Consider the following 27563-nt stretch of genomic DNA (forward strand, 5'->3'; position numbering starts at 1 on the left):
ATAGAAAGGTGAACTAAGCCCTTCCTCATGATGTACCTCCCCAAAATCTCTGTGCCTGCCCTCCCTTGTCACTAGGTCCAGGAGGAGGAACCAATCCTCCAGGGAAAGCAGTGGTCAGGCAGCACAGCTGCTGCTGGTCCTGGAGGCTTCCTCTGCTTGGGCAACATCACTTAGAAATCTGTTGGACCTTACAGACCAACAAATTGAGGTTTTTAGTTAAAAGCTGGTTTTAGGCTAAGAACCTACAAAGTCGAAATACTTTAACAACTCTCTTGGTGTTGGCTCTCAAGGGAAACGTGTTCAGTGCCCAAAGGTGGTCCCTGTGTCAGCTCATGATGAATGTGGCACTGAACCTGCTGCTCTTCAGCTCTCGAGCACAGATCCTCCCTGAGGAGGAGGCCTTTGAGTGCAACAACTCAAAGATTACCATGGAAATATAATCTATAGTTAGTTCTGTAATGTGCTTATGTGATACTCCTGGGAGGAGAGCCTGGAGTCTCCTGGTGGTTGCATCCTGTGTGGCAGTGCCTGGCTCTGGTCTTCCTGAGCTTTGGATGGAAGGTGGCTGTGGAGGTGTGACAGGACAGGGCAGTCTGGGGCTGTGCTGCAGTGTCTGCAGCATCCAAGGGCTCCTTCACAGCTCTGGAATTCCTGATTCTAAAATCCCATCCCTGAGAGTGGGTGTCCTCAGCTGGATGTCATGCTGCTGTCACTTTGGGAGTGGCATCTGATGTATAACATAAGGACCCTTGTGGGAAAGTCACCAGATTTTCCATTATCAATATGCTGAAGGAAAGGTTTCATTGCCCAGAGAAGCTGTGGCTGCTTCATCCCTGGAAGTGTCCAAGGATGAGTTGGGTGGGACTTGGAGCAACCTGAGATAGTGGAAGATGTCCCTGCCCATGGAAAGAAGTGGAACAAAATGAGCTTTAAGGTCCCTTCCAGCCCAAACCACTTTGTGATTTTGGGTGATGCAAGGAGATCAGATATCCCCTGGGATCTCTGATTAATATAATTATTCTTGCTAATTTCCCTTTTGAGCTTTAAGCACATTTTATCTACTGTAAGGAGTGTGTGTGGCAGCTGATGTCCAGATAAAGCCTGTGACCCATGTGTGCCTTACAGCTGAATTAAGGAATGAACAGAAGGCAGAAGGATGGCTCTAGCTCAAGAATGAACCACTAGCTGTGTTTTCACAACTGATACAACTTAAACTATAGGATTTCTCCTTGCAGCTGCCTGGGAACAGATTTCTCTACTGGGAAGTTCTCTTCCTACTGCAGGAAGTTCTTCAAGGGTGGATATTGCAGCCTTGGTGGCTCTTTTCCTTTCTCATGTAGTTCCTCTTGAGGTGTGGGCTGGTGCCTGCTCTGGGCCACCTTCTCTAATTCCAGACAGGCATATTTTGTAACTATAACTTCTTCCCTCTCTGTTTTTCCAGGGTTTCTGGTATGCACTTAAAGCCATATCTCAAGTTACAGAAGAAGGAGCGATCCCCAGAAATCAGCCAGGATTCCCTGCGAGGCCACCAGGGACCGGCGCAAGGAGAAAAATACACCAACTGCACCAAACTGAGCGTTTTCCCAAAACCCTCCCTTGTGACTCCATCTCAAAAGCTCCTGGGAATTATTTATCCAAATACTATGTGCAATATGAACGGGAAAGGCCCTGCGGACGGTCCGAGCGCGAGGGAAAAGAAGAACTCCCTGTCTGCCACCATCCACCAGGGAGAAGAAGGGGAAGGGCCTCTGGATGTTTGGGCCGTGGTGAAACCTGGCAACACCAAGGAGAAAATCGCCTTCTTTGCAGCCCAGCAGTGCAGCAGCAGCACCCGCACGGGCTCCATGAAAATCAAGAGCACATGGGACATCGACGGGAGAACGGCCAAGCGCAGGAAAAAATCGGTGGATCTTAAAAAAGCCAAAATCCAGCTGGAAAGAATGAGAGAGGCCAACGCCAGGTGCTCCCAGCCGGAGCCTTTCTCCTGCGGCATCGAGCACTGCTCGGTGCACTTTGGCAGTGACAGCAGCGAGGGCGCCTTCCCGGGCCGCTCGCTGTCGGTCATCGAGATGGTGGCGTTCCTGGAGCAGCGGGCCAGCGCCCTGCTGGTGGACTGTGCCAAGACCTGCGCCGCCACCTCTGCCACCAGGCTGAGCCCAGCCCAGCCCAGGGCCGCCCTGCCCGCCCCCGAGCCCTTCTCCCCGCCGGGCGAGGCACAGGCAGAGCCCCAGGGCGAGCCTGTTCGAGTGCTGGACATGGTGGCCAGGCTGGAGTCCGAGTGCCTGCGGCGGCAGAGCGAGCGCGAGGCCGGGAGCCTCTCCCGCAACAACAGCTTCCGCAGGAACGTCGGCAGGGTGCTCCTGGCCAGCGGCACCCAGCCAGAGGGAGAGGTGGGGAAGGGGGGCCAGGCTCATGGGGACAGCCTGGGGGAGGCAGGAGGGGTGGCAGAGGGTGGGTACGGAGGTGGCTGTGGCCCTCTGGGTGACGCCGAGCTGTGGGATGGTGGTGCCTCTGCCCGGCAGCCGTTTCCTTTGGGGCTGGATACCCGGGTGGGGAATGTGAACTCGGGGCTTGCCCACGCGGTGTTGGCGATGGCAGCTGGCAGGAACGACGCCGAGACACGGATTGAGCCTCCCAGGGCTCTGCTGTCCCCCTGTGCAGCTGCTGCCAGGCTGCCCCAGGATCCCTTGCAGAGCAAGAACGCGACTGTTGATTGTACGTCGAAAGAGCCTGTAATTTTCCCCAAGCATCCTGCTAGGAAGGAGCCTTTATGCATCAGTATATCAGCCACCAAGACAGAGGAAGGGTGCAGGAAGGAGAAGATCTCCAGTTCTGGTGAGGATTCACTCCCAGGGAGGCTGTTTTTCCTCCAGGGTGAGCAGCCTGCTGCTCATGAGCAACAGCCACAGCGGGAGAGTACCCAGGAGAAGCCAGGGGAAGTAGCCCAAAATGAGGATGAGGATGCTCTGGCAGCTGGTAGATCCTGTGTCAGAAGCAGTGTCCCTACAGAGCCATCGGCCCCTTCTGTCCCTCCCACAGAAGGGGCTTTGCAAGTACTTGATGCCTCCTGCCTAAAGCGGCAGGTTTCACATGACTTTCTGGAGACCAGGTTTAAAATTCAGCAGCTTTTGGAGCCTCAGCAGTACATGGCCTTCCTGCCTCACCACATCATCGTGAAGATCTTCGGGTTGCTTCCCACCAGGAGCCTGGTGGCCCTAAAATGCACTTGCTACTACTTCAAATTCATCATCGAGTACTACAACATCCGGCCGGCGGATTCGCGCTGGGTGCGCGACCCTCGCTACCGGGAAGACCCTTGCAAGCAGTGCAAGAAGAAATACGTCAAGGGGGACGTGTCCCTGTGCAGGTGGCACCCCAAGCCCTACTGCCAGGCCCTGCCCTACGGGCCTGGCTACTGGATGTGCTGTCACCGCTCCCAGAAGGGCATCCCGGGCTGTAAGTTGGGTCTCCACGACAATCACTGGGTCCCCGCCTGCCACAGCTTTAACCGCGCCATCCATAAGAAAACCCGAGGAGCGGGAGTGGAGGTGGAAGAGGAATATTGAATATTAGTGCACAAACACTTTTCCTGCGAGATTGTTTGGGATTAGGAGGAGGAGGAGGAGATTTCTCATGCCTTGTGCTGTTTACAGTGTATATAATTGTCGTGATTTTTTTTTTTTCCCCCTCCACAGGGCTATGAAACTGCACATACTCAAACACAAGAGCCTTTACCTTTTAGATTAAAGTCCATCTCTGTAAATAACACTATAAAAACTAATTGTACATACAGAGTCTACAGCTGGCTGAACAAGGTAACCCCTACAATGCAGCTATCCCAGTGTTGCGGCTATAGGTGTGTGTGTGTTTTTAAGTGTCTTGTTTCAAAATCTGTATATTCTGTATAATATATGAATGTTTCTGAGAAGAAACTCTAAATAGGTAAAGGTCAACTTGTTTAAAGAAGCTGCAGACAACTTAACTGGACAACCTGAAACTTTAGACTATAGAACAGATACATTATAGTAGCGTGGCAGTGGATTGAAAAAAAAAAAAAAAAAAAGAGAGGAATATTATTGTATAGTCAGAATATTAAAAAAAAAAAAAAGTTCTTGTCAATCTTACCCATGTTGTCTGGTTGGGTTTTTTTTTTTTTACATAAATAAAATGTGCATTCTAGATCTGCCTTACCAGACTTTCTCTTGTAAGACTTTTGCCCCAAAATAAAAATGCTGTAAAACACGTGGCAGAAACTTGGTGCTGTGCTGTAGTTCAGACGTGCAATGTGCTTTCTCTAGCAAACCTGTCCTCCTACTAACAAAGAAACAAAAACCTCCCAAATCTCTAGTACTTGGAGAACTCCCTGCTGTAACATTCACAGATTCCAGCTTTTCCTTTCCTTCCTGCCATTGGGAATTCTGGTGCTAGGTGTGTAAAGCTTGCAAAAAACAGGCACTTTCTGCTCCTTCTGCTTCTTGGCTCTTGTTTGGGCACCTGGATGCTTGAGGATGGAATGTGGGTCCAGCAGGATGAGAGTGGAGTTGCCTTGGCTCTGTGATGTGCTGGAATCTTTCCTGTCTGCTCTGTATGGAGTTTTTCCCTTGCAAGAAGAATCCTTGCAGTGCTTTGCCCTGCTCTGCTGCAGCCCCTGGCCTCTCCTCCCAGGGCTGTGGGTCGGTGCTTCCCAGGAGAATGGCAGAGGTTTGTGTCAGATGAACGGCGATTCCTCAGGCTGAGAACAGGAGTGGAGTGTGGCATCCCTGGCAGAATTTCCCTGGATTATTCCTGTCCTGCCCTGCTGTGAGCCAGACCTCAGCCTCCCTCACACCCCTCGGAGGGTGGATGGTTTGGAAGGCTGGGAATGGAGCCTGGGCAGCTCAGTCAGGCCCCTGTGCCTTTGCTGTGGCCACATCCCTTCTCTTCCCCCACCTGGTGCTGGTGCTGTTCCTCAGCCCCTTCTCAGGGCATGGATAGACTCCTGGCTCTCACCATTCCAGCTGGAGCAGCCCAAAATCTCTGACCTGGTGCAAGAAGAGCCGGTGCCACCTTCCCATGGGGCTCACCTCAGATCTTCCTCTGCCCTGCCAAGCCCAGGGAGCTGCTGGAAAAAGCAGGGATGGGGTGGCCCTGCCTGGCTCATCCTGCTCTCTGTCCTTTGGTACTGGATCAGCGAGGTGTGGACAACTGCTGGCTGTGGGGGCCAGGCTGAGCCAGCCACCTCCACCTGCCCTGGGCTCACAGGGAGTGACTTGCCTGGTTTTAGAGCCTGAGGAGGACAAAAGAAGGTTTGAAGGCTTTTTGTTCTTTCCTTTAACTGTGGGAGAAGAAAAATCGAGCCCTGGCAGCCTGAAATGTGGGTTTGGTGAGCTCAGGCTTTGCAGGGAGGTTTAAAGGATGTGCTGGTTTTATATTTTGCCTTCACCTGCTCCTGCCACCCACCGAGTGTCAGAGCCACCCCTCCCGGAGCTCTCAGCCTCCCTGCACCGCAGACGTGATGACAACCAGGAGGAATGAATTAGGAATCTGAAAAGAAGGGTGTGGCCGCCTTGTAATCGGCTGGGAAGAGAGAGAGGAAAAGTGGGATTCCTCCTTAATCCCTGACTTCATCCTCTAACCGGGCACAGGCTTCACCCAAACTTCCATCTGCTCCCTCGGCTGCGCCTGGACCAGCAGCAAAACAACCTCCAGGCTGTTGTTCTGCCAAAGCCATCGGCATCAGAGGCCTTCAGCTTAATGTTGATTAGGGGAAAAGGGAAAGAAGCTGCTTTCCTGCCCCTCCACCCAAGACTCTGGAAAACTTGAGGCTGACAGCAGCGAGGAAAGTCCCTGCGAGGCTGGAATGGAGTTGCAGAGGAAAATATTTTGTAATTAGATAAGGGGCCAGTGAGGTCATTTTATTTAGAACAGGGTGTGAGATTTTGGTCATTTTTGTTGAACAAGGGGAACAATGAAGATAAAATAATATCATGAGGCTATTTTGTTCTTGGAGTAGGTAAATCCAGAGGACAACTATCTACCTTACCCCATCCCTGCCCTCCCTCCAGGCTGGCTGGAGAGTGTGGGCTGGTTTATACATCATTTATTACGTTGTCTGCCACCAGAACTGTCCCTCCTGCACAGCATTGCTGTTAAAAATTGTTTCACAGAGCAAGCTTTTGCATCCAGAAGTGGGTTGGTTCTGAGTGTTGCCATGCTGAGCTGCCTGCAGGCTTTTTTTTTTTTTCTCTCATGTAACATTGTAAAATGCAGATTTCTGTTTCCTTAAGGGATGGTTCAGGGAGAAGCCAAGGTTTGATGAATGTTAGGGTTTTGGTTTTTTTTCCTAAGAAGCAATTTAAAAAAAAAAAATACAATCCAGTGTTGGATTTACAAAGTTCAGTGTTTAGAACTGAGCATTGAAGGACTGCACCATGTGCTTGACTTCCCTGCCTGGGAGCGTTTGGAGTGTCTGGACTGAATTTCCAGATAGGCCTGGGAAGATGTTGTAATAATATTTCCATTGTCCATGAGCTTCCAGTTTTCATCAAGCTCTGGGGCTCTCCTGGCATGGACAGCACGGAGAAAGCTGCCTGTGGCTGAGCCTTGTGGTTGGGCTCTTGCTCCATCCTGGCTGTTTCTGCAGCAGCTTTTCCCTTTGCTGGGCCCTGTTCCCTGTGGAGAAATCCTGGGATGCTGCAGCAGAGTTCAGTTCCTTGTGTTGGACCCAGGTCCCTTCCTGCAGCCTCTGCTCCCCTGCCAGCCCCTGGAGCTGTTGGAAAGGCCATGGAAAAGCTCCAAGGGCTGGAGCCCCTCTGCTCTGGAGCCAGGCAGGGAAAGCTGGGGTTGTTTCCCTGGACAAGAGAAGGCTCCAGGGAGAGCTCAGAGACCCTGGCAGGGCCTAAAGGGGCTCCAGGAGAGCTGGAGAGGGACTGGGGACAAGGGATGGAGGGACAGGACACAGGGAATGGCTTCCCACTGCCAGAGGGCAGGGCTGGATGGGATATTGGGAAAGAAATTCTTCCCTGTGAGGGTGGTGAGGTCCTGGCACAGGGTGCCCGAGAAGCTGTGGCTGCCCCTGGATCCCTGCAAGTGTCCAAGGCCAGGTTGGACAGGGCTTGGAGCAGCCTGGGATAGTGGAAGGTGTCCCTGCCCATGGCAGAGGGTGGAATGAGGTGACCTTTAAGGTCTCTTCCAAGCCAAACCATTCTAGGATTTCACACCTTCACAAAACTGCACTGACAGATCCAGCCTGTGTCTCAACTCCCACTTCCTGCACGGTGGAAATGGTGCTGAAGCCTCACCTGGGGCTGTTTCTCCTTCCCACCTGCCTTTGGCTGGTCCAGGCAGTCCTTGTGCAGGGAAAGGTGAGGACATTGTCAGGGATAAAGTACTGCTCTTGTGCCACAAACCAGAGTGGGCAGAGGACAGAAGCTGCTGGTCCTGCTTCAGCAGAAGTGGCTGAGCAGTGTCTGCTCGGGCTGAGCCATGAGCTGACTGTGCTGGGAGTGAGGCCATCAACTGCCCCAGCTCTGTGTGCAGGAGCCCCAGCTGGCTGCTGCTCCCACTCCGGAGTGTCCAACAGCCAGGAATCACAGGGCCATTGGTCCTGTCCCTCCAATGTCACAAAAATTAGAGTGGGAGGGTTTGACCCATGGGCTGCCAGGCCACCAGGACCCGTGCCTGGCCCTTTCCCATCCCTGTCACTCTGACACTGCTTCACTTCAATAACTCCATCCTTCAAAAGACACCTTCGTGCATCCTGAAATGAGCTTGTAAGGAGGAACCTTTGCATGCAGAAGGAATCCAGCACCTGCAGAAACATCCCCCAGCACAGGAGCAGCCCCGAGCCAGGCTCACCCAAGAGGTTTGTCTGTTTACATGTACATATAGAGGGATGTGTGTGTGTGTGCTGTGCAGGACTCCAGGCCCTGCTCCCATGGAGATGCAGTTATTTTATGTAAGAGTATTTTTTTAGAATGGGCATTGCTTATTCCACCACTGTACAACTATTGCACTGTAACAGGTCTGGTCCCTGTGATGCTTTGAAGGCTGGAAATTCTTGTGTACTTTGCCCAGCACGGTGAAAAAACAAACCACACAGAAGTGACAGTCATAAATATACAACTTAAAAAAAAAAAATACTGTTAAAGATTTATTGCAATAATACAATAAAATTTAGAAGAAAAAAAAACTAAAACAAAAAAAACCCCAAACCATTTGTGTTTAGTTACATTTTAAGTCTGGAAGTTGGAGGGAGGGGCCATGAGTTTCTGCAAGTGACAAAGCCACCCCTGGGTGTCCCACCCGGGACCCTGCACAGGCACCTGATTTTCAGCACAGGACTGGGGCCCCAAAATCAGGCTCTTCCCTGGCAGCCCAAATTGGCCACCCAAAATCAGGCTCTTCCCTGGCAGCCCAAATTGGCCACCCCAGGTCACTGGTCACGACCGGAAGTCCTGGCCAGAACTGAAATTCCCGTGTTCACGCTACACAGAATGTTTTGTAAACTCTCAGCTGGCTGCCTTCAAATATTCTCTAATTACAGATATTCCTGCCCTCCCTCCCCCATCCCACCCCCCCCCAAACAACCTGGGAAACGAATCCTGGTGATTGCACTCAAGGTTTGGACACACACAATTCTTCCTCGGCTACACATGTGCAAAACACTTTTTTAAAAAAACCACCACAACCTTGTGTTTTGTTACAAAAAAAGGTTCCATGAAAAGCCCCACCCCAACACATTGGAACACCCTCACAGTGCCCTTGTGCACTCTCAAGAGTATGACAGGGTTGCAAATAAATTATTTTGGAAAACATGGATAAGAAGTATATGGCTTAGAAAAGTTATTGTGTTGGATTTTCTTTCCCTAAGTTCAGTGACAGTGCACGAAGCTGAGTCATGGCCTGACCTTCCGGGGCTCAAAGCACAAAGGCAGCAATGAAAAAGGGACTGAAATGCCTATTAAAAAACAAAACAAAAAAAAGAGGGTTATTTAGATGGTGGGGTCCAGTGCAAAATCCACGGGGAAGCAGAAGGGCTGGGCTGGGAGCCCAGTTTCCAATACTGGTGTGTGCTGGTTGCTCAGAGCTGCAGGGATAAAGTGCTGTGAGCCAAGAGAGCCCAAAGCCCAGACTGGGGCTGGCAGTGGGGCTGGGGGCACTGGCCCCCATCAGGCTGCAGCAGCCCAGGGGCCTGGGCTGTTCTCCCAAAGCAAACCCCACCCTTGGAGCAGGGGAGCGGCAGGATGAGGGGGGTGGTGTCTGACAATGTGCGCGGTGCTCGCGCAGAGTTAAGGGTCTTTGGTTTAAAAAAAAAAAAAAAAAAAAAAAAAAAAAAAAAAAAAAAAGAAAAAAAGGAAGATTAGAAGAAACTACTGACAACAGATGCCCAAGCTCAGGGCTGAAGAGAAGCAGCTGCTGTGGAGGGGTGGGTGGCACGATGATCAGCCAGGCCCCCTGGCATGGGGGACACGGGTGTGTCACTGCCACACCTCCCTTTCCACCCCTCCTGGGTGGGGACAGAGGCAGCACTGGCCAGCCTGGGGAGGAACAGAGAAATCCACCACAAAACACCCTGGGAGATGGCTGGGAAAGCCAGCCCTGGAGCTGGGATCGGGCAGGGATGTGGCCTCTGTCACCATGTCCCCGTTAGCAGCTGTGTCCCCACAAGCTGCGGGGCAGTGGCAGAAATTTCCTCCCTGGTGGAGGGAGGGCAGGAGGCTCTTCCCTCAGCTGGGGCTGTGGAGGAACTGTCCCAGCCCTAAATGTAAACGTTGGAAGCTCTGCTGAGCAAACCCCCCGTGGGTGCCCCGTCCTGCAAGGCAGAGGAAGAGGAGGAGGAGGAGCCCTTGCTCACCAAGTCACCATTCAGCACTCACCTCCCGGGGTTCCACGAGCCAGCTGTGCCAAGGAAACCAAACCAACCTCTTGGCAGCCAGTAAACAACAAACCCCACCATGAACATACAATAAAAATAGGGTTAAAAACACATGTAGTGTGGAGAGCGTGTGACTTTAGCAAACTGGCTTGAAATGAGGTTTTTCTAATGCTCAAAAGTGGCAACACGGTATGGATATTATTGCAACAATGCAATTCTGTATCAGCATCGAATGTGGGTCTAGCAAGAGAATGTCCAGTGTTTCTTTGGTGTATGGTATTAAGAGTACAGAGCCTGTGTGCCTCAGCACAACACAAAACTTCTACACCTACCAGTGGAAACAGCATGAAACAAGCAAGTTTTCTATGGCAAAACTGGGTAAAGATCCACAACCAAATCTAAACCAAGAGCAATTTGCTGTGTGAATTACCTGTCCATGCTGATCACTTGTATTAAAAATATGGCAACAGAGATTAGAAAACATGTTAAAAATGCATAATTTTCATGTCCTGAATGAAAAAAATTTAGAAATACGCATTTTTGCATTATGCAAGACAGATTTAAAACACACACACACAAAGGAAAAACCCTGTAAGGAGTTAAGAAAGTGGGAACTGCATTTGCACCACTGTCCAGACCGCGCCCTGAGCAGCCTTCCCTGCGCTCAGCCCGATCCAAACACTCCAAAATCTGTTTCTTCTTCAAGAAAGTAGAGCTGGAGGTCGCTGGGTCCTTTTGCAATCCTTGATGGACAGAACCAAGACACAAAGAGCCCTCGAGGGGATCCACCGGGGGCACGGAGCTAATTTACAAAACGGGGCTGTCACAGTCATCGTGGGTAAATAAAAAGGTTTTTCTCCGGTTTACAAAACTCAAGTCTGACCTTTCCTTTGTTCCAGGCACTACTTAACTGAACAGGTGAAGGTTGACTACAGCACAGCCAGGGAGGGGATCCTGGCACAGCTCTCCTAACGGTGCCCAGTGTAGGCCTTGAGCCACGAGGTGACCGAGGCTGCGGCGGACGAGATCATCCCGCCCGCGCTGCTGCTGGCGATGGGCTGGGACACCTGGGTGCTCTGGCTCTGCAGCATCTCCACCTGCTGCGAGGGGATGTCACAGAACCTGGGGCTGGGCAGGTTCTCCCAGTCCGTGCCCAGGTCCGTCTCCTCGTCACTCACGTGCTCGTCGCCGCTCTCGTCCGTCTCGCCCGCCGCGCTGGGCTCCACAAACTCCATGGAGTCCTCCAGGTCGGCGCTGATCTCGAAGGGGCCGGACCTGTAGGGGAGCACAGGGTGCCATCAGTGCCTCCCTCTGTGCCCTCAGCACACAGCAGGGGTCAGTCAGCTCTGGCAGCTGGCAGAGAACTGCACGGGGAGCTTGGTGACACTTGGCTGAGGAAGGGACAGGGTTCCAGACCAGGGAGCAGGAACGGTGGGAGGGTGGTTCTGCTCTGGCAGGGATAGAGGAACACACACACAGCAGAGAAAGCTACTGGTGATAACTCAGGGCTCCACTGGTGGGAATCTTGGCTTGATGTGGAGCAGCTTTAACTTCCAGCACCAGCCCTGCCCAGGCCAAGAGAGCTCAGCTCTGTCAGGCTGTACCCTGTAACTCACAGCTCTGGCACAACTCACCGGTGGAGATTTCCACTCTGCCCCAGCAGCACCTCAACCTCCTTCTCACTCTGAGCTTGGCCAGACACTGGAACAGGCTGCCCAGAGAGGCTGAGGGGTCTCCCCTGGAGACACTCCAAACCCCACCACACAGAATCACAGAGTGGGTCAGGTTGGAAGTCACCACAGTGGCTCATCTGGTGCAGTATCCCTGCTGAGGCAGGGTGATCCCAGAGCCAAGGGCACAGGATTGTGTCCAGATGGCTCTGGAATATCCCACTGAGGGAGACTCCACACCATCTCTGGCCTCTGTTCAGGGCTGGGTCACTGCACAGGGAAATTCTTCCTCATGTTCAGGTGAAACTTGTGGCCATCAGTTCCTGCTGGTTCCCCTGGTGCCATTGCTGGTCTGTCTCTGAGGACAGAGCCTGGTCTATCTCTGAGCCCTCCCTGCAGACACTGACAGACAAGGCTCAGGTCCCCTCTCGAGCCTTTCCTAGGCAGGGAGGAGCTGCAGTCGTGGGCACGGGCTCTGCTCTGATCCATGGGCTGATCTCCGTGGTCCTGCGGGGTCCCACCTGTGCTGTGACTCGGAGTTCCCTGCTGCCACTGCCTGGTGGGAGAGGCGATTGCATCCTGCCCCATCCCCCTGCTTTAGGCTGCCTGTATTCCATGGGAAAAGGCACATTCCCCACAGCAAGCAGCGTGTCCCTGAATGAGGTCACTCCCAGCCACAAAACTGCCCCGTGAACACGAGCAAGAATTTGATGGAATCATTTAGGTTGGAAAAGACCCCCCAAGATCACTGAGTCCAACCATTAAATACAGTAACCATTGAACACAGGCAGGAGTTTATCCAGCCTCAGTGGGAGAAGGAGCCCAAAGCAGTGATTTATCATGGGAAATATTAATCCAGATAATTAAAGCTTGGTAAAATTATAAGCATATGAAACCAGCAGCCTATAAAGGAGATTGTCAGGCAACCACAGGCTTAGGTATCTAAAGGAAAATAAAGAGAGCTGGTTGCTGCAAGCTTTGCAGCCAGCTGAGAAATTAAAGGCAAACACTCCTCTTTCATAATCTGGAAAGGAATGGGAGCGCTGCCTCCTGGCAAAGCCTTTTGCTTAACAAGGCAACACAAGAAGGGAGTCATCAGGGTTGAGGCCAGGATGGACCATGAGATCATCTCAAGTGACCTCCTCTCTAACAAAGGCCACTTGGTCCCACCCGTTCTCCCTGTCCCGGGCCCAGCAACTCCTGCCTGATGACAGCATCCATTCCAGCAACTCATCCAGCCTTCAGAGGATGACAGGAGGAAACAGAATCCCCACCTTCATTCCTGTGGCTAATTAATGTCTCTGCTAAGTGCATGTGCCTCATTGCAACCAGCTCAGACTCTTTGCTCCCAGTGGTGTCTGTAAAGCCATTCAGCAGCCTGGTGGGTATTTTATCAGACCCTCCTGTAACCCTTTCTTTTACTCTCTGGACCCAGCTGATGCATGTGGAGCTCTGTGACACCTGCACAGGTGCCCTTTGCAGTCCCTGGAGCTTTGAGAGCAGCTGCTTTCCTTTGAGGACACAGCTCTCCACTTCCAGCACTCTATTTTCAGGCAGCAAGTGCAGGTTTTTGTCCAAAATCTTTTACAAAGATGGGGCTCCCCATGTCTCTGGGCTGAATCAGCAGGAATCTATCCAGAGAACACAAGGAAATGGGAACAAGCAGCTCCTCTTAGTGGCACTGCAGGTTTTTGAATAAAACCAGAGCCATATAAGAGAACATAGCAGAAAAGTAGATTTCAGAACTTTACTGTGTTTAAGGGGGAGGAATAAAACACCAGGCACATCAAACATATATTTGCAGACTGTCTTGGGCACAAGTGACTTGTGTCTGGGTTATCCCAATGGGGAAATCAGTGTAGTTTGCTTTCTTATATTTAATTTGTAAAAGAAGAAATAAATTATTAAACCTGGTGTGTGCAGGCCAGAACTGATGTTCTTTTCATCATGTTCTAAGCTAAGAGAACAGTTGTCTTTAATCTTAATTTACATATAAATTAATATTATTTATAGGGTCAGCTTTGGTCTAGGCAGTTCATTGACTGGAAGTATTTTGGGAAAGGTTTGCCAGGGATTCTTTTCAGGGTTTGTGTTACTGGATGCTCTCAGGTATTTGCACGTTGGCAAGGCGTGGGCAGGGTCACACTTGGAGCATGGCAAAGCTGCCTGGCATTTGTGCTGCTGTTCCCTGGAGGGAAGGAGTTCCTGTTCCTGGGTGTAGGGGAAATAAGTCCATCATCAGCTGCAAAGCCTCCAGCTGAGCCTGCCACAGGCAGCAAACACACGTCTGTGAAATTCAATTCCCTACTCAGGAGCCCCTTTTCCTGTCCAGTCTTTCCTCCTGCTCCTGGAACTACCCTGATTTTTGTGCTGAGGACTGACCTATAGGCACAGCAGAAGAGAATTTCCCTCACAAATAACAAGGCAAAAACATAAATTCCAAAAGGATTCAGCCACAGAAGAATCCATATTTTGCTTTTCTTACCTGCCCAAGTTCTCAGTGTCTGGGCTGACCAGGTACATGAGGTTCCTGAGGGTATGCAGGGGGTGCAACAGATCTAAATTTACATGCTGACATGGGGAAGGGAAAAAAAAAAACCATAATCAGGTCCTGAAGGAAAACCAGCAGGCACAGCTGATATTTAAAAAGCTATTTAAAGATATCAAACGTGCATCCCCCCTACCTGAGAGAAGCAGAGGTGAAGGATATTAGCATTCAGCTTCTTCACTGCCCGTGTGAACCTGTGTCTGCTGAGATTCTCTCCACAGAATTCACTGTTAAAACACCACACACACAAAAAGACACAGAAAGCAAAATGCTGTGAAAATACACTTAACTGGAGGCATCAGCATTCCGTGCCCTGGCTTCCTAATAAATCCTGGAGTAAAAATCCTCGCAGCGAGCACTTGTTCAAAGTCTACAGCCAGTTTTGGAGTGCTGAGGAGATTAATTTTAAACCTGGCAGGACTGTCAGCATTTAATCAACAAGCTCTGCTTTGCCCTGGCCTCACCAGTTTCCACAGGAAAGGTGGTGTGAAGTGTAGGGAACTCAGATCCACCAGAGCCAAACTGCTTCAGATCAACTTTAAAATCTTGCATCATTTCCTGTTCCAAACTTTCTCCTTCTGTGAGGGCTGAACACCCCCAAAAAAATCAGAGAATGACAGAATGGTTTGGGTTGGAAGGGACCTTGAAGATCATCTGGTTCCAACCCTCCAGCCACAGGGTGGGGAAAAGCTGAAACCCTACACAACTTTTGTGCCCTCACTTTGACAATCACTATTTTAACAACACTTAAAAGAATCTCAGCAGCATATTTGGGACCCCTGGGGAGTCTGACCAGGTCTGCAGCTCCTTCTGTGCAGACCCCAACTGCTCCACACAGACACCAAAACTCTAACAGTGCTCTTCATCCCAAATGAAGTTTATGAAGTGCACTCCTGGGTGTTTTATCCCATTGGGAATTACACTGCTGCCATATCATATTACAGGACTTGTCCTACAGCACAGGAGGCAGCAGAGCTGATCAAGAGCTGCTGGATTGGGCTGGGATTTTGTGAAGCACAGTGGGTTCCAATAAAATGAAAAGTGCCATTATATTTCATCTCTCATTTGAGGATGCTGACTACGTCAATTAGAGAGGTGTTATTTTCAACTGTGATGGCTGATCTCCCTCTCAGGAAGTAAAAAAGGAGGGAGGGACTGTTAACTGTGGTCTAAAATCCTGCTAACCCTCCCCTCAAACAGCCCAAAAATCCACGAGCCACCTGTGTTATCAAAAGCTGTTCCAATTTATGACTTGGCTCCTCAAACTTAACTGATCTGAGGTCACTGATTCCTGATTTTTACTTGCCTGTTGCAGAGCTTCTTGGGAAGATTTACATCAAGTATGAGAGACAAAGTGTTAACGAGCTGAGTTGCATAGCACAATGCAGCACTGATGGTATGAGCAGGGTTATTATGTTCCATATCTGAAAGAAACAAAAACAACATGAAATCTTTGTTTTAAATGAAGCCTCGGTGGGTGTGTTAATATGTTCCTGGAGTCTACTCTGGAATATGTCATTTCTAAGTAAGGAGAACAGCCTGAATCTAGCAATCATTTCCAGTGAAATCTGTCAGAAGATGGAAGAAAATAGTAATTCTTGGAATTCCTGTTAAGATGATGACATGTGAACTGTGTCAAAACTGTGAATAATTAACTTTCTCTATTTCACTGCGCTGTGCATCCCAGCGAGATTTCATACAAAATTTCAGCAGACTAATCATAAAATCACAGAATGGTTTAGGTTGGAAGAGACCTTAAAGACCTTAAAGACCACCTAGTTCCAACTGGGCAGGGAATCTTCTCCTAAAATCCCTATTCTGGCATTCATTTCTGGCTCAGGGTGAGAACAATCGAACCAGTCTCCTACTCCTCAGTGCCTTCTGCTGCCACCCAAAGCTCCTGGAGTGTCCCACCTGCCTTAAAAACAAACCTTGCCCCTTACCAGGTCCCTGTGTAGTCTTCTTCTCCTCCACCCAGCTGTAGTAAGCTGAGTAGTCCCCGTTGTTGGGCAGGATGATCCAGGGCCCCGTGATGCTGATGCTGGTGTCCCCGTTGTGGTCGTCACACACCCACCTCCCCGACAGGTACGTGGTTCTCCGAGCTTCTGCCAGCTTGCTCACAGTGCTGGAGGTCATGGCATTGTCACTCTCTGAGGACACATCAGCAGGGTCCCTGCAGGACCCACAAAAGGTTGGAAAGGAGTGGTTGGAAACAGAACCAAATCTGTGCTTGGCAGGTGCTGAGCCAGGTTTTGCTCAAGGCAAAGTGCTGGTAGGAACCTGCAAAACTCCTCCGTCTCAGAACTGCTGTCATTTGTTCTGGGGTTTTTAATTGGCTGTTTTTGTAGAATTCAGGAATGGTTTGGGTTGGAAAGGACCTTACAGACCACTTCTGCAAAACTCCTCGCTCCCACAACTACTTTGATTTTCTCTGGGATTTTTAATTACCTGTTTTTGTAGAATCCCAGAATGGTTTGGGTTGGAACAGGCCTTACAGGCCATCATATTCCACCCCTGCCCATGGCCAGGGACACCTTCCACTAGACCAGGCTGCTCCAAGCCCTGCCCAGCCTGGCATTGAACACTTCCAGGGATGGGGAATCCATAATTTAAGGAAGTTTAACACCGGACATGCAGTTCAGATCTCTCAGTGAGGAGATTCAAACACCTCCAGATTCAGATTCTTCTATCCTGGACCTCTACCTGTGGGTGAGCACACAGCTCCTCCTCCTCCCCACAGATACCCTAAGGGAGCTGAGACCACCTACCTTAGACTGACACAACTCCCTCCTGGCTGCCTAAAGCCAAGCAAAACCACCCCAACAGGACAAAACTGCCATACCTCATGCTTGTCTTCACCTCCTCGATGGGGAAGATGACCGAGGTCAGCTCCAGGATGTGCGCCCGCCGCAGGTTCGCCAGGTGCTCGTACTGCGTCTTCAGCTCGTGGGTTTTCTTCTCCACCAGGTCTCCCAGCTTCCTGTTGTGCCTCTGGATCTTCTCCTTCTTCTCCTGGTGCCTCTGAGCCCTGCGATAATGCTTCTGGTTCTCCTCTTTGATCCTCAGCAGCCCCTCTGTGTCTGTGAGAACAGCAGCAGCAGGTGTTAGCCCTTGGAAAAGGAGAGCTGGGAGGTGCTGCTAGGAAAAGCTTGAGAAAAGCTTTATTAATACTTATTGAAAACAAGATCTGTGGCAGCTTAAAACAAAAAACCCTGCTAAACTATTAACGTCTTCCAGCTGCTCAGTGGTACAACTTTGTAATCTCCTCTCAAGATCTCCAAAGAGACTGCAACCGGGATTATTCTTTCCCTATCTTTTACCCGGCTATTTTTGGATTTGGAGCACAAAAAGCCAAGATTTCCCAGTTTAATTAAACTCCTGAGGTAATCATCCTGACAGAAATAGCCTGACTGTACATGTTTGCATTGTGCTGGCCAAAAAAGCCCTGCCCTGCTTGCAGCCAAGATCAAGAGCAGATAGCATCTTCATTCACCATTCCTGGCACCTCTGCTGCTGTTACTGTGGGTAATTTGGGCTTCACTCATGGATGTGCTCCCACAGCACTTGGATCTCATCAGTGCAGGCTCCTTGTTCCCAATGGGAATTCTATCTCCCTTTCCACTCACAGAATGGGAATTGTGCTCATGTGCTGAAGGGCTGCCTGGATTCACTCCACAAATCGGGCACACTGAGGCTTGGAAAAATACCCTGCAAGAGCATCTCCAAGTATCCAAGGTTGGGCCTGATGATATTAGAGGTCTTTTGCAACCTTGATGATTCTGTGATCTGCTGATTTTGCTATAAAATAACTGGCTGTGGTAATGCTCCCACAAACAGGGAGTCAGCCACCTCTGTCTTTTAAAAGCACAAGGAAAGATTTCTTGTGCTCTCCCCAAATATATGTTTAAAACTCTCCCTGTGCCCTAGTTTGAAGTGTGCCTGCCCCTGCAGACACAGAGGCTGCTCTCTCTGAACATCAGGAATTATTTCCAGTCATCTGATCTGCTGCAATCCATGGTGTGTCTGGCAGGAAGGAAGATCTGGCATGTGGGGGATGCAAAGTCCCAAATTAAAGGAGGTGAGAAAAGCTCCTCCATGCAGATAAGAACTAATAATCCTCAGGTTTATATAATATAAATATAAGTGACCCCTGTTAGAGAAGCAGTGGAAAAATCCATTTTTCTCTGAGCAATACCAGAATCCCTATGTGTCAGCTGCAATTCCCTTTCCTTTAAGCAGTCCTGTAACATCAACAGAAAATCAATTAACACTTGCACTCATACTCCCAAACTCTCCCTTTGCCTGAAGAACAAGAGACACAGGAGGAGAAAAACATCCATCTGTTCAATTTTCACATCCATATTCAACTTGAAAGGCCACTTTTTCAGAGTGAACTCCCTTCCCTGCAGGTCCAACAGCAATTATTTGGGAGCAGGGGAGACACTGCACTCACGTTTCCCCTTCAGCAGTCCCAGTGCACAAACAATTGTCCTGCTCCCTGCACAGCACCTCAGCTTTGTGACCCAGTTCATGAGGTGATTAAAAATCTGTCCCCAGGAGTATTTCAGGACACCACTGTGTCCCACACACCTGCACTGCCTGAGAAATGCAAGCCCAGGCACACTGATCTCTGCCCAGAGAGCTCTGCCAAGCCTGTCTCCTTGAACTGTTCTGCACAGAAAGAAGGCAAACACACAGGTTTTAAAACATTATTTTAAGCACCACCAATTATTGAGGTCTCGGGGAGAGTCAACTCAAAAAGCAGGAACCCAGCGTTCTAGAAATGGTTTTTATTTCAGAAAATTAAACCATGCCACATCCAAGAGCAGAGAAACAACCTTTTCACACTTTTTAACGTGGCCCAAAAGTGACCAAGTTGGATCCTGATCTGTTGGCTACTCACAGCTAGAATTCATTTCTGGCCTCTCTCCAAAAACAACTGAGCTAACAATAGGTTAGTTGGGCAATAGTTTGCTCAGTTTTTAGGTTAAATCTACTCAAATTCACTGTGAATCAAGAGAAGTTGCAAAAGTTGCAGAAGATAAATTCCACAGAAGAGTAGGAAAATGGAGAACTCCACTCCCTGGTTGGTCCTAACACTCTGCCACCTTCAGAGCAGAGCATTTTGAGAAAAGATGACTAATTCCTTAAAGTCACATTAATTTCCTCTTCTTTCTTCACAGGGAAAAGACAAAAAGTCATAATCTAATCTCCATAACAATAATCTTCTACCTACTGAAAAGCTTGTTTTTCTTCAACTTCCTCTTCTCTAAACCAAACATGAATTTTCTTAGCTCTTCTGTTTCATTTCCAATACTCAGACTTCCTCAGCTGATTTGTATCTTTCTTAAATTGTTTAAATTGGACACCAGACTCCTACTGAAGCAACAGCAATACCTGTCACAGCAGGATAACTGCTTCCATCTTAAATACAGCACTGACATTAGTTAACCCAGAAAGAGGCCTGAACCTTTTTGGAGCAGCACAAGATTGATCATTTTTATTTAATTTGCAATCCCCCAGATCCCTTCCTGCTAAATCTCACCACAATCATCCATTCTGGGTTTATGTTTTTCTTTACAACAACATGTTCCTTGATTTTTGTTTTTTCAGATTGTGCTGTCTGTTTAGCTGCATGATTTTGAATTTGCTCCTGGTCTCCAAAGAAGTAATTTCAGGATCCAGCCTGGCTTCCTCCATTCCACCCTCTATTCTACTGAGCTATTATGGGAAATACTGAAGAGAACTGGGCCAGGAACTGACTCCTGCTGAGCTCCACCTGTCTCACCTCCTCAGCTTGACCATTGTCACCACCCTTTGAATGCAGTTTTTCTAACTTTTTGTGATGACCTTGCAGGGGTTACACCCAGAGCAAAATTTGTTTGCTCACAGGAGTTTGCTCACAGTTTCAGGCAGTGCCCAAATCCAAGTTATGTGCAGCTCCTGCTTCATCCTCCACTGCACCGCTCGATCTCCAGATGAGGGGTTGATTTGACATGAACATCATGACATAAATAACAAAACATGGATTTGACATGAATCTCATAACCAAGTGATGCCTATTTTTAACCACCTTCTCTGTCAGTCACCAGCAAAGCTCCCCAGGTCTGTGACAGGATGCCTGTGTCATCACTCTGAGGTTCTCCCTTCCTGCAGCCTTTGAAAGCAGCTCCTGTTTTCAGCTTCCTCAGACACCCTTTGCTCCTCACGGGTTCCCAGGTGCTCCACAGGCCACTTCAGCTTGTTCCTTGGGTTCCATAAAGCAAACTAATGTTCCATAAAACTGTCTGTTTCCTTTCCTCAGCCTGCAGTGTCACGATGTCAAATTTAACCTGGCTAAGCAGCTGATCCCATTTTCTTTGCAGGAAGATGAAGCAAAGGCAGCAGTGAATGAATGCTTCAGACTTCTCTGCACTGTTATTTGCTCTCTTTTCTGCTAACTAACACACTTGTCTGCTCCTTCACCTTTTCTTTATCATCCATCTTTATGATTCTTACTATCCATCCTCCTTTTTAATTGAAAATAATTTTGCATCTCAGCCTTTTTGATTTTCCACCCCAAGCCTGTGCTAATGCTTTATGACTCTTCTCAGGTTCTGCCTCTGCTTCCACTCTCTGTATGGCTCCTCTTGAATTTCAAGCCATAAAAATATCCCAGATTCAATCAATAGCCTTCTGAATATGCTTCTTCTACTTCCCTTGCATGTAGGTTGTAAGGAGAGCTGCACATTCTCTTCTGAAAAATGACCCTGCAAATTTAGTGTAAAACAATCGAAAGAGTTTCAAAAACTGAAGTTTCTGAATGGAGCCCACACCATATTTCATTGACTCTTGCTCAAGTAGGATTTTAGGCTTTTCAGTGTGGGTTAAAATTGAGCAGTTTCAGGAAATCTGTGACAGCTGCAGAGCTGTTTGCTACTCTTTATCAAGAGGAAGTGATCAGAAACACTACACTGAATAAAGCCATCTCTAGGGACACAGCCAGAGTCACAGGCTGCTAAGCATTTGCTCTTAAAGCTGTTGCAAAACCATCTCCATCCAGCTGAATAATGTCTGCTGCTTGCTAATTAAAACCCAAGCATAAAAAGGCCAAAATCCACTCAGTGATTTGCCTTCAAGTTGATTTAGGAAGCGACGGTTTGGAAATTCACCATTTTTTTAAAAAACAAATTCACCTCAGTTGATTTCTCACTCTGAGGCACAGGGAGTTTTTTTCCACATCACAAAAGCACAGGCATTACTCACGTCTTGTCATTTCATCATTTTCTTTGCAAATGGTCTGTTTCAGCTGCTCAATCCTCATCTTGCAAGACATTATTTTCCATCTCTGAAAAAGAACATTCAGCAACTCTGGGGCACAAACGACTTCAAACAGGCTGAACTAATGATTAACAACAAAGCCAGCAGCTTTAGTGCAAAAGTAGCAGGATGCTCTTGAATGGATCAAACAACTAAATATTTCATGCAGTATTTTGTGCACAGGAGAATGTCACAAACTAAACGAGTGCTTAGTATAAAGTCAATGGGTAAAGTAAGTTATTGAACAGATTTCTAGAGAGAAATGAAAAATTCAGACAGCTTGGAACACTCTGCTGGCAGAGCCCATTCCAGTTTTGCTTACAACAGGCTCTTTGGGAAAGCAACACAATGCCCTCAAGGCAAACTGTAACTTTAAACTATGAGATCTAGGAATTTAGAGAGTTTAAAAACCATGGGACTCTTGGAGCAACTCACCAGCTGATCAGTTATTTCTTTCCCTTCCATGGCCTTCAAAACACTAGAGGAAAAAACATGATTGAAAGTTTTATGACTATCTGGACTCTGTCTCCAGCAACAGTGTGTTAAAAGAGACTGTTTCCTTTTATGAGATCTCTTAGCTTTTATATCAATTTAATAAATACAACTTACTGTTTTTGGAATTCTCTCTGTTTGGCTTTAAGATGCATCAGCCTTTCTTTCTTGTCTGAAAACCTGGAAGAGATTAAATTCTTTTATTGATATTTTGCACAATTACAGCACTGTAAGTTGTCTGAAAAAGATAATAAAATTGGAGCTTGGGGATTCTCCAAACCTCAGCTATCTGTCTTCATCTTGGGAAGTTAATGGCTAAATGTAAAACTCTTGCAGAATTCTAGAGCATGTGTCTCACTGGAATTGCAACAGAACCTCTAAGCTGGAGAAACTTCAGAGTGTTGAACTATCAAACAAACAGCAAATTATTGTTATTTCAGGATTTATAGCTTAGCAAGATCAGTATTTTGTGCGTTACAAAAAACATTGAGTACTTTAAAAACCTTCAGCCACTGGAGAAATTAATAGTACTATCTCACATAGTCCATGACCCAAATGTCTACTTCAGCTCTGCCTCACTGGATTCTAGGATATGGGAACTGATCAGAAAGGAATTTTTTCAGGATTCACCATTCTCTGTTTTCACCCTTTGAGTACACAGAAGCCACATTCTGCCCCCCTTATTGTTCCACAATTCTATTTTCCTCTGCAACACGTAGAATTGACAATTCCATCCTAACAGAGCTGTGATATTTGTTGGTGCCCCATCCCTGGCAGTGTTCAAGGCCAGGCAGGATGGGCCATGAAGGTGTCCCTGCCCATGGCAGGGCTTGGAACTACACGGTCCTTAAGGTCCTTTCCAACCCAAACCATGTGATTTTATGATTTTACCTTTATTTCATGGATATTTAAGCTTTATTTAGAAAGAATGGTACACTAAGCCTTGACAAGATGACATCTTGGATTTCCTTCTCTGTTACTCTGTGGATTTAATTTCAGGTAAAACTTCAAAATGCTTCACTTTTTTCCTTCAAGTGACGAAATGTGAAAGCTTGGTGACTACCTTTGGATTCAGAGCGTGTGTAACCACCCTCCCAGATGACATTAGCATTAAAACAACAAAACCACTGGCTGCTGCTTCTGTAGTCAAGCAAAAGAATCTGTTTTCCTTCCAAAGCAAACCAAAACCAAACTGTAGGTGCTTGGCACAAAAGCCGGAGGCCACACGTGAGCTGGAGGAATGTGGCGCAACTGGAGCCCAGCTCTTCCTGTGTGTCCTCACCCCAGCAGTCACCGTGGGAATGACAAAAGGCCCTGCATGAGCCTCCTGTTTACCACAGAGCAGTGCACACCTACTGCTCCCTCACCAAAAATCCCCTGGCCCAGAAACACAGAGCAAAGCTCAGCAGCCACACAGGGACAGCGCCGGGGTAATTCGGCAATTCTTGGTTTCAGGGCTGGGCACAGACTGTGACTGAACAGAATTACCCAATTCCTGTCCATCACATCAGCAAAAAGCTGAATGATCTGTCAAAGAATACAGGAATAAATTAAGTCCTGACTGTGGAGGGAAGACAGAAGTATTTGTGGAAGGCTGTAGAAATTCCAGTTCACCACGCGCTTCGGCAGCGATGTCAAACGGCTCCTACCGACTTCTCCAGCAGATTTCTCCTGAGCAAACATTTCCACTTCTTTATATAGCTCTGATTTCAATTGCATTGCATCCTGCAGCCCATTTCTCTTTATATATCTTTAGCCTTTCGATTTGGCAAAGAAACAAATCTTGGGATGAATTATTATAGGAACTCCCATAAAATGTAAACTGAGAGGAGAGAACATCTCGAATTACCCATGAAATGTTTCTCTTTCCTCAGGTCTTATCACATTAAGATGAGATTTTCTGTGGTTGCTTGGCTTATTTCCACTTCTTCATGATTAGAGAGAAGCAACTAGAGAGAGGGAGTTCCTAATCTACAGGAGTTGATTAATGCTGAAGGAGTTGAGGGCACTATATTCACTATAACTCCCTTGCTGTAAAAAGTCACTATTTCTAACCATAACCCACAGCTTGGAGAAATCAGCCAGGCTCAGACGTCACAATCACATTGTCTTTGGCTTTTGCCATCTGCAGACACACAAAGCAAAGCAATTCAGCAGTCTGGGAAACACACTCTGAGAATTTATGCACATGACAGGCTGGAGGACACTCCCAGGAGGAAGAAGAACCTCCGAGCTGAGACCAACATCAAGATACCAGCTTGGCTTTTGACCACACAACACATTACTCATGGAAAGAAGGATGTCAGTGACTGTTTTACTGGAGGACTTCTGGACTACTCATCCTTAATTGTAGCTCTCCTGAAATAATTAATCTCAACAGCTCCTCAAGTCTCTCCCCCTCACAGATACGGGGTGTGATTTTTGCCAGACAGATGAAAAACTTCCAGTTTTACAGCAGCTCTTCTGAAAATTAACACACAAAATAGTCCCATGAAATGTGGAATAATCAGAACATGAAACTGTTTGTCTTCACATAAGGAAGATTCACAAGAAAATTCTAAAAATAAACAAGGAGTAATGTTTGGTTTCTTTATATTTAACCAGGAAGATAATAATCCTTTTTCTAACACTTCAAAAAGACAAATGGGAGGCCCAAGTGCCCCCAAAACATTTCCACATTCTGAATTTCTCACACTGAGCCACTCAGCAAAGCCCTTGTTGTGACACTCCTCCAGCACTGGCTGATCTAAAATTAACCCAGGTAGTACTAGAAGGCATAAAATAAACAAATAAATAAAGATGGCTGTAAACAGCAGCTGAAAAGAAGCCAGTGAACTGCACCTGTCCCTGCTTTGCCCTGGTGGTGTTTGGTCACCATTTCAAATATCTCCCCCTCTCCCAGGGCTCACAAGCACAAGAAATTCAGAGACACCCACAAAGAGCAGACAGAGAAAACTGACCTCTTCCCCACTCTTACATCAGTCATTCTAAATATTAATTAGAGAATTCAGATAAAACATTTCAGGCACAGTTTAAACACAATCTCATTATCCTCAAACCCCAAGCTTTTGTCTCTAAACAGTGTTCCTGCAGCCACTGAGGATATTTAGGTTGTTAACACTGAGCTATTCATACAGGTGTGCTGGGCCTTTAATTCATTAAAATAAACCTGCTATTTTTAATGAATTGCACTACTGCAGTTCATTCATGGGAAAGTTCTGAGCAGCAGGAGAAACAAAGCCTGGGGAAATGGGAGTGTGCAGGGAGGCTCCAGGTAAATGCAACAGCAGTGACCCCCAGGGATGGAACTGTGATGTCCAGGGAAAGGAGGGGGGAAAAAGACCAAGAAAAAAAAAGTTAAAAAGACAAAAAAAGAGAGAGATTTCATCCTTGCAGTCAAAAAACCACACTGTAAATATACAGAAGCTTTTCCAGCCACAGACAAATGGGGCAGTGAAAGCTTCTCAGGAGGATGCAGTGACAACTGTCAGACAGAAAAGCTGATCCTGTCTCATGTGAGAAGATAAAGAGGGTTTTCTCTTACACTGCTGCTTCTGCTACTTTGGCTGCTAAAGCTGCTTCTTTATGACTTCATTTTGCTCATGGGCAGACACTTCTTAAGCCTTGGTTAATACAGAACACAACAGTGCTTTAACTCAAACAAAGGCTACAATTGAATTTCTATAATTAAACCTGATGTTTAGCCAAAAACTTAAGGCTGCAAAAGAGACAGGAAAAAAAACCCCCAAACTTGGTTTACGTTCCAAGCTCTATATCCAATCTTTTAATAGAACCTGCAGAAAACCCCAAGCAGCCTCACACAACTACACGTTTTCCACCTATTTTAGAAAGGCTAAATCCAGTTTGTGGTTCTACAACGCAGCTTTTTTTTTAAATTTTATTTTAAAAAAGGGAAAGCCATCCGGTGACAGACTAAAGTCTCAGCTCCACAAGCTGACTCACACAGGCTGACAGCATTTCCCCACTCCCTGGGTGCTTAGGGGTGAAAAATAACATTGTCTCCTCCTTTCTGGGGACACAAGGAACCTTTGGAGCGACGACACCACCACCCCACACCTTCCCAAAAATAGCTGCAGGAATTCACTCCCAACAGCTGCAAACGAGGCACCAGGAACAAGAGTCAGCCAAGAGTCTGAGCCATTCCAGACATGGCACCGGGAGACTTTTTAAGAATCTGGGCTGGGCAGGCTGTGAACAACAGCGGTGGAGGAGGCAGTGAGTCAAATGATGAGAAAATTTGTTTATGGGCATAGCAGTGGTGCGGCCTCCCTCAGGGAGAGCCAGTGCTCCAAGAGGAGCAGAAAGGCACACATTTAACTCAAGTGGAGTATTTATTTTTTTTTTGTCCTGCTAAAGGAGGGGGTGTCCACTTTTATAGGTATACACGCGAGAAAATGTTTATTCTCTTTGTTACATACCTTCCTAATTTTACTTAGCGATTTAGAAAACGCCCGTTTCGAGGAGTGTGGATTAAAATAGGTAACTCACTTGAAATAAAACTAAACGGATCTCTGTGCCCTGAACTGCCTGAAGCTTCTGTGGCTACATCCTCATGTGGACACATCCACATCTGACTGACCGAAAACCGGGGTGATTCCTTAATTATTATTAAAATTATTATAATTTCAAGGCTCGTAGCGAGGCTCCCGCTGTGTCCGCCCCCAGCCCCGGGGTGGGCCCGGCGCCTTCCCCCGCCCACACCCCGAGCCCCCCGAGCCCGGGACAGCAGGAAAGGGGCACAACCCGGCCCCCACACCCCCCGGCCCCGAGGCACAGCCCAAAGCGTCCCCTCGAGGCGAAGCCCCCCGCGCTAGGGCAGGGAGAGGCCGCCCCGTCCCCCTCAGCGCTGCCGGTACCTCTCGGAGTCGCGCCCGTCGAAGAAGACGAAATCGCCGCTCTGCACGCACTTGGCGCAGGTGAGGCGGCGGCGCGTGGTGTTGCAGAGCGGGCACCGCTCCACCGCCACGTAAAGACCCTCGGCGTCCTCCTCGGCGCCCCGCAGAGCCCCGGGCCCGGCGCCGCTGCCCCCGCCCGGCCCCGCGGGCTGCGGCCGGCGGCCGCTGGGAGCCGCCATGTTGGGCGCGCGGGTCACGTGGGACGCTGTTGCCGGGCGGGGCATTGTGGGAAATGGGGCGCTGAGGCGGCGGGCGGGAACGAGGGGAGGGCGCGGGAAAATCGCCGAGATTTCATATAAAATGCGCCTTTTTCCCTATGCAGAACTAAAGGGATCGCACCCCTGAGCGATGGGGGTGTTGTATTGCAGTTCGTGGGGCTTCACATAGCAAAACCAGTCCGTAACGCTGCTGTGGTGGCTACGGCTGCCAATCAAAGCACGGCCGTGTATTATCAGTAACATCAAAATCGCGTTGTCCGAGTCGCAAAAACCGATTGCGGCGCAGGGGGAGATTGCCTCAAGCCGCCTCCCCATGGGGGAGTGACGATGAGGAGTTAAATACGGAAGATGAAGTAGGGTTGAGGAGAAGGAACCTTAAAAGTCATCTAGTTCTAATCTCCAGAGCTCAAGAGGGACACCCGCTACTATCCCGGGCTGCTCCAAGCCCTGTCCAACCCGGCCTTGGACACTTCCAAGGATGGAGCAGCCACAGCTTTTCTAGGACCCTGTGCCAGGGCTTCTTCTGAATAAAGAAGTTTTTCCTGACAATATTTCCTAATATGA

General features: G+C 48.3%; 2 protein-coding genes across 7 annotated transcripts in view; one reads left to right on the forward strand and one right to left on the reverse strand.

Moving 5' to 3' along the window:
- Nucleotides 1–4880, forward strand: part of FBXO34 (F-box protein 34) — a 39944-nt gene extending 35064 nt beyond the window's left edge. For all 6 annotated transcript variants that reach the window (XM_083863295.1, XM_083863294.1, XM_083863292.1 and 3 more), the window contains one exon: nucleotides 1442–4880. In XM_083863295.1, the coding sequence (XP_083719421.1) occupies nucleotides 1442–3566 (2125 nt within the window). In that variant the 3' untranslated portion in view covers nucleotides 3567–4880. The remainder of the gene's footprint in view (nucleotides 1–1441) is intronic.
- A 5944-nt stretch (nucleotides 4881–10824) lies between these two features.
- ATG14 (autophagy related 14) lies at nucleotides 10825–26960 on the reverse strand (the record flags this gene model as incomplete). Its single annotated transcript, XM_083863298.1, has 10 exons — nucleotides 10825–11131; nucleotides 14012–14097; nucleotides 14211–14301; nucleotides 15381–15498; nucleotides 16018–16247; nucleotides 16917–17154; nucleotides 21320–21401; nucleotides 21809–21851; nucleotides 21983–22045; nucleotides 26743–26960. 10 exons carry the CDS (start codon nucleotides 26958–26960, stop codon nucleotides 10825–10827), a joined length of 1476 nt encoding a protein of 491 aa, XP_083719424.1.
- Between the last annotated feature and the right edge of the window lie 603 nt (nucleotides 26961–27563).

The sequence above is a fragment of the Zosterops lateralis genome (assembly GCF_965231275.1).
Source record: "Zosterops lateralis genome assembly, chromosome: 6".
NCBI classification, from domain to species: domain Eukaryota; kingdom Metazoa; phylum Chordata; class Aves; order Passeriformes; family Zosteropidae; genus Zosterops; species Zosterops lateralis.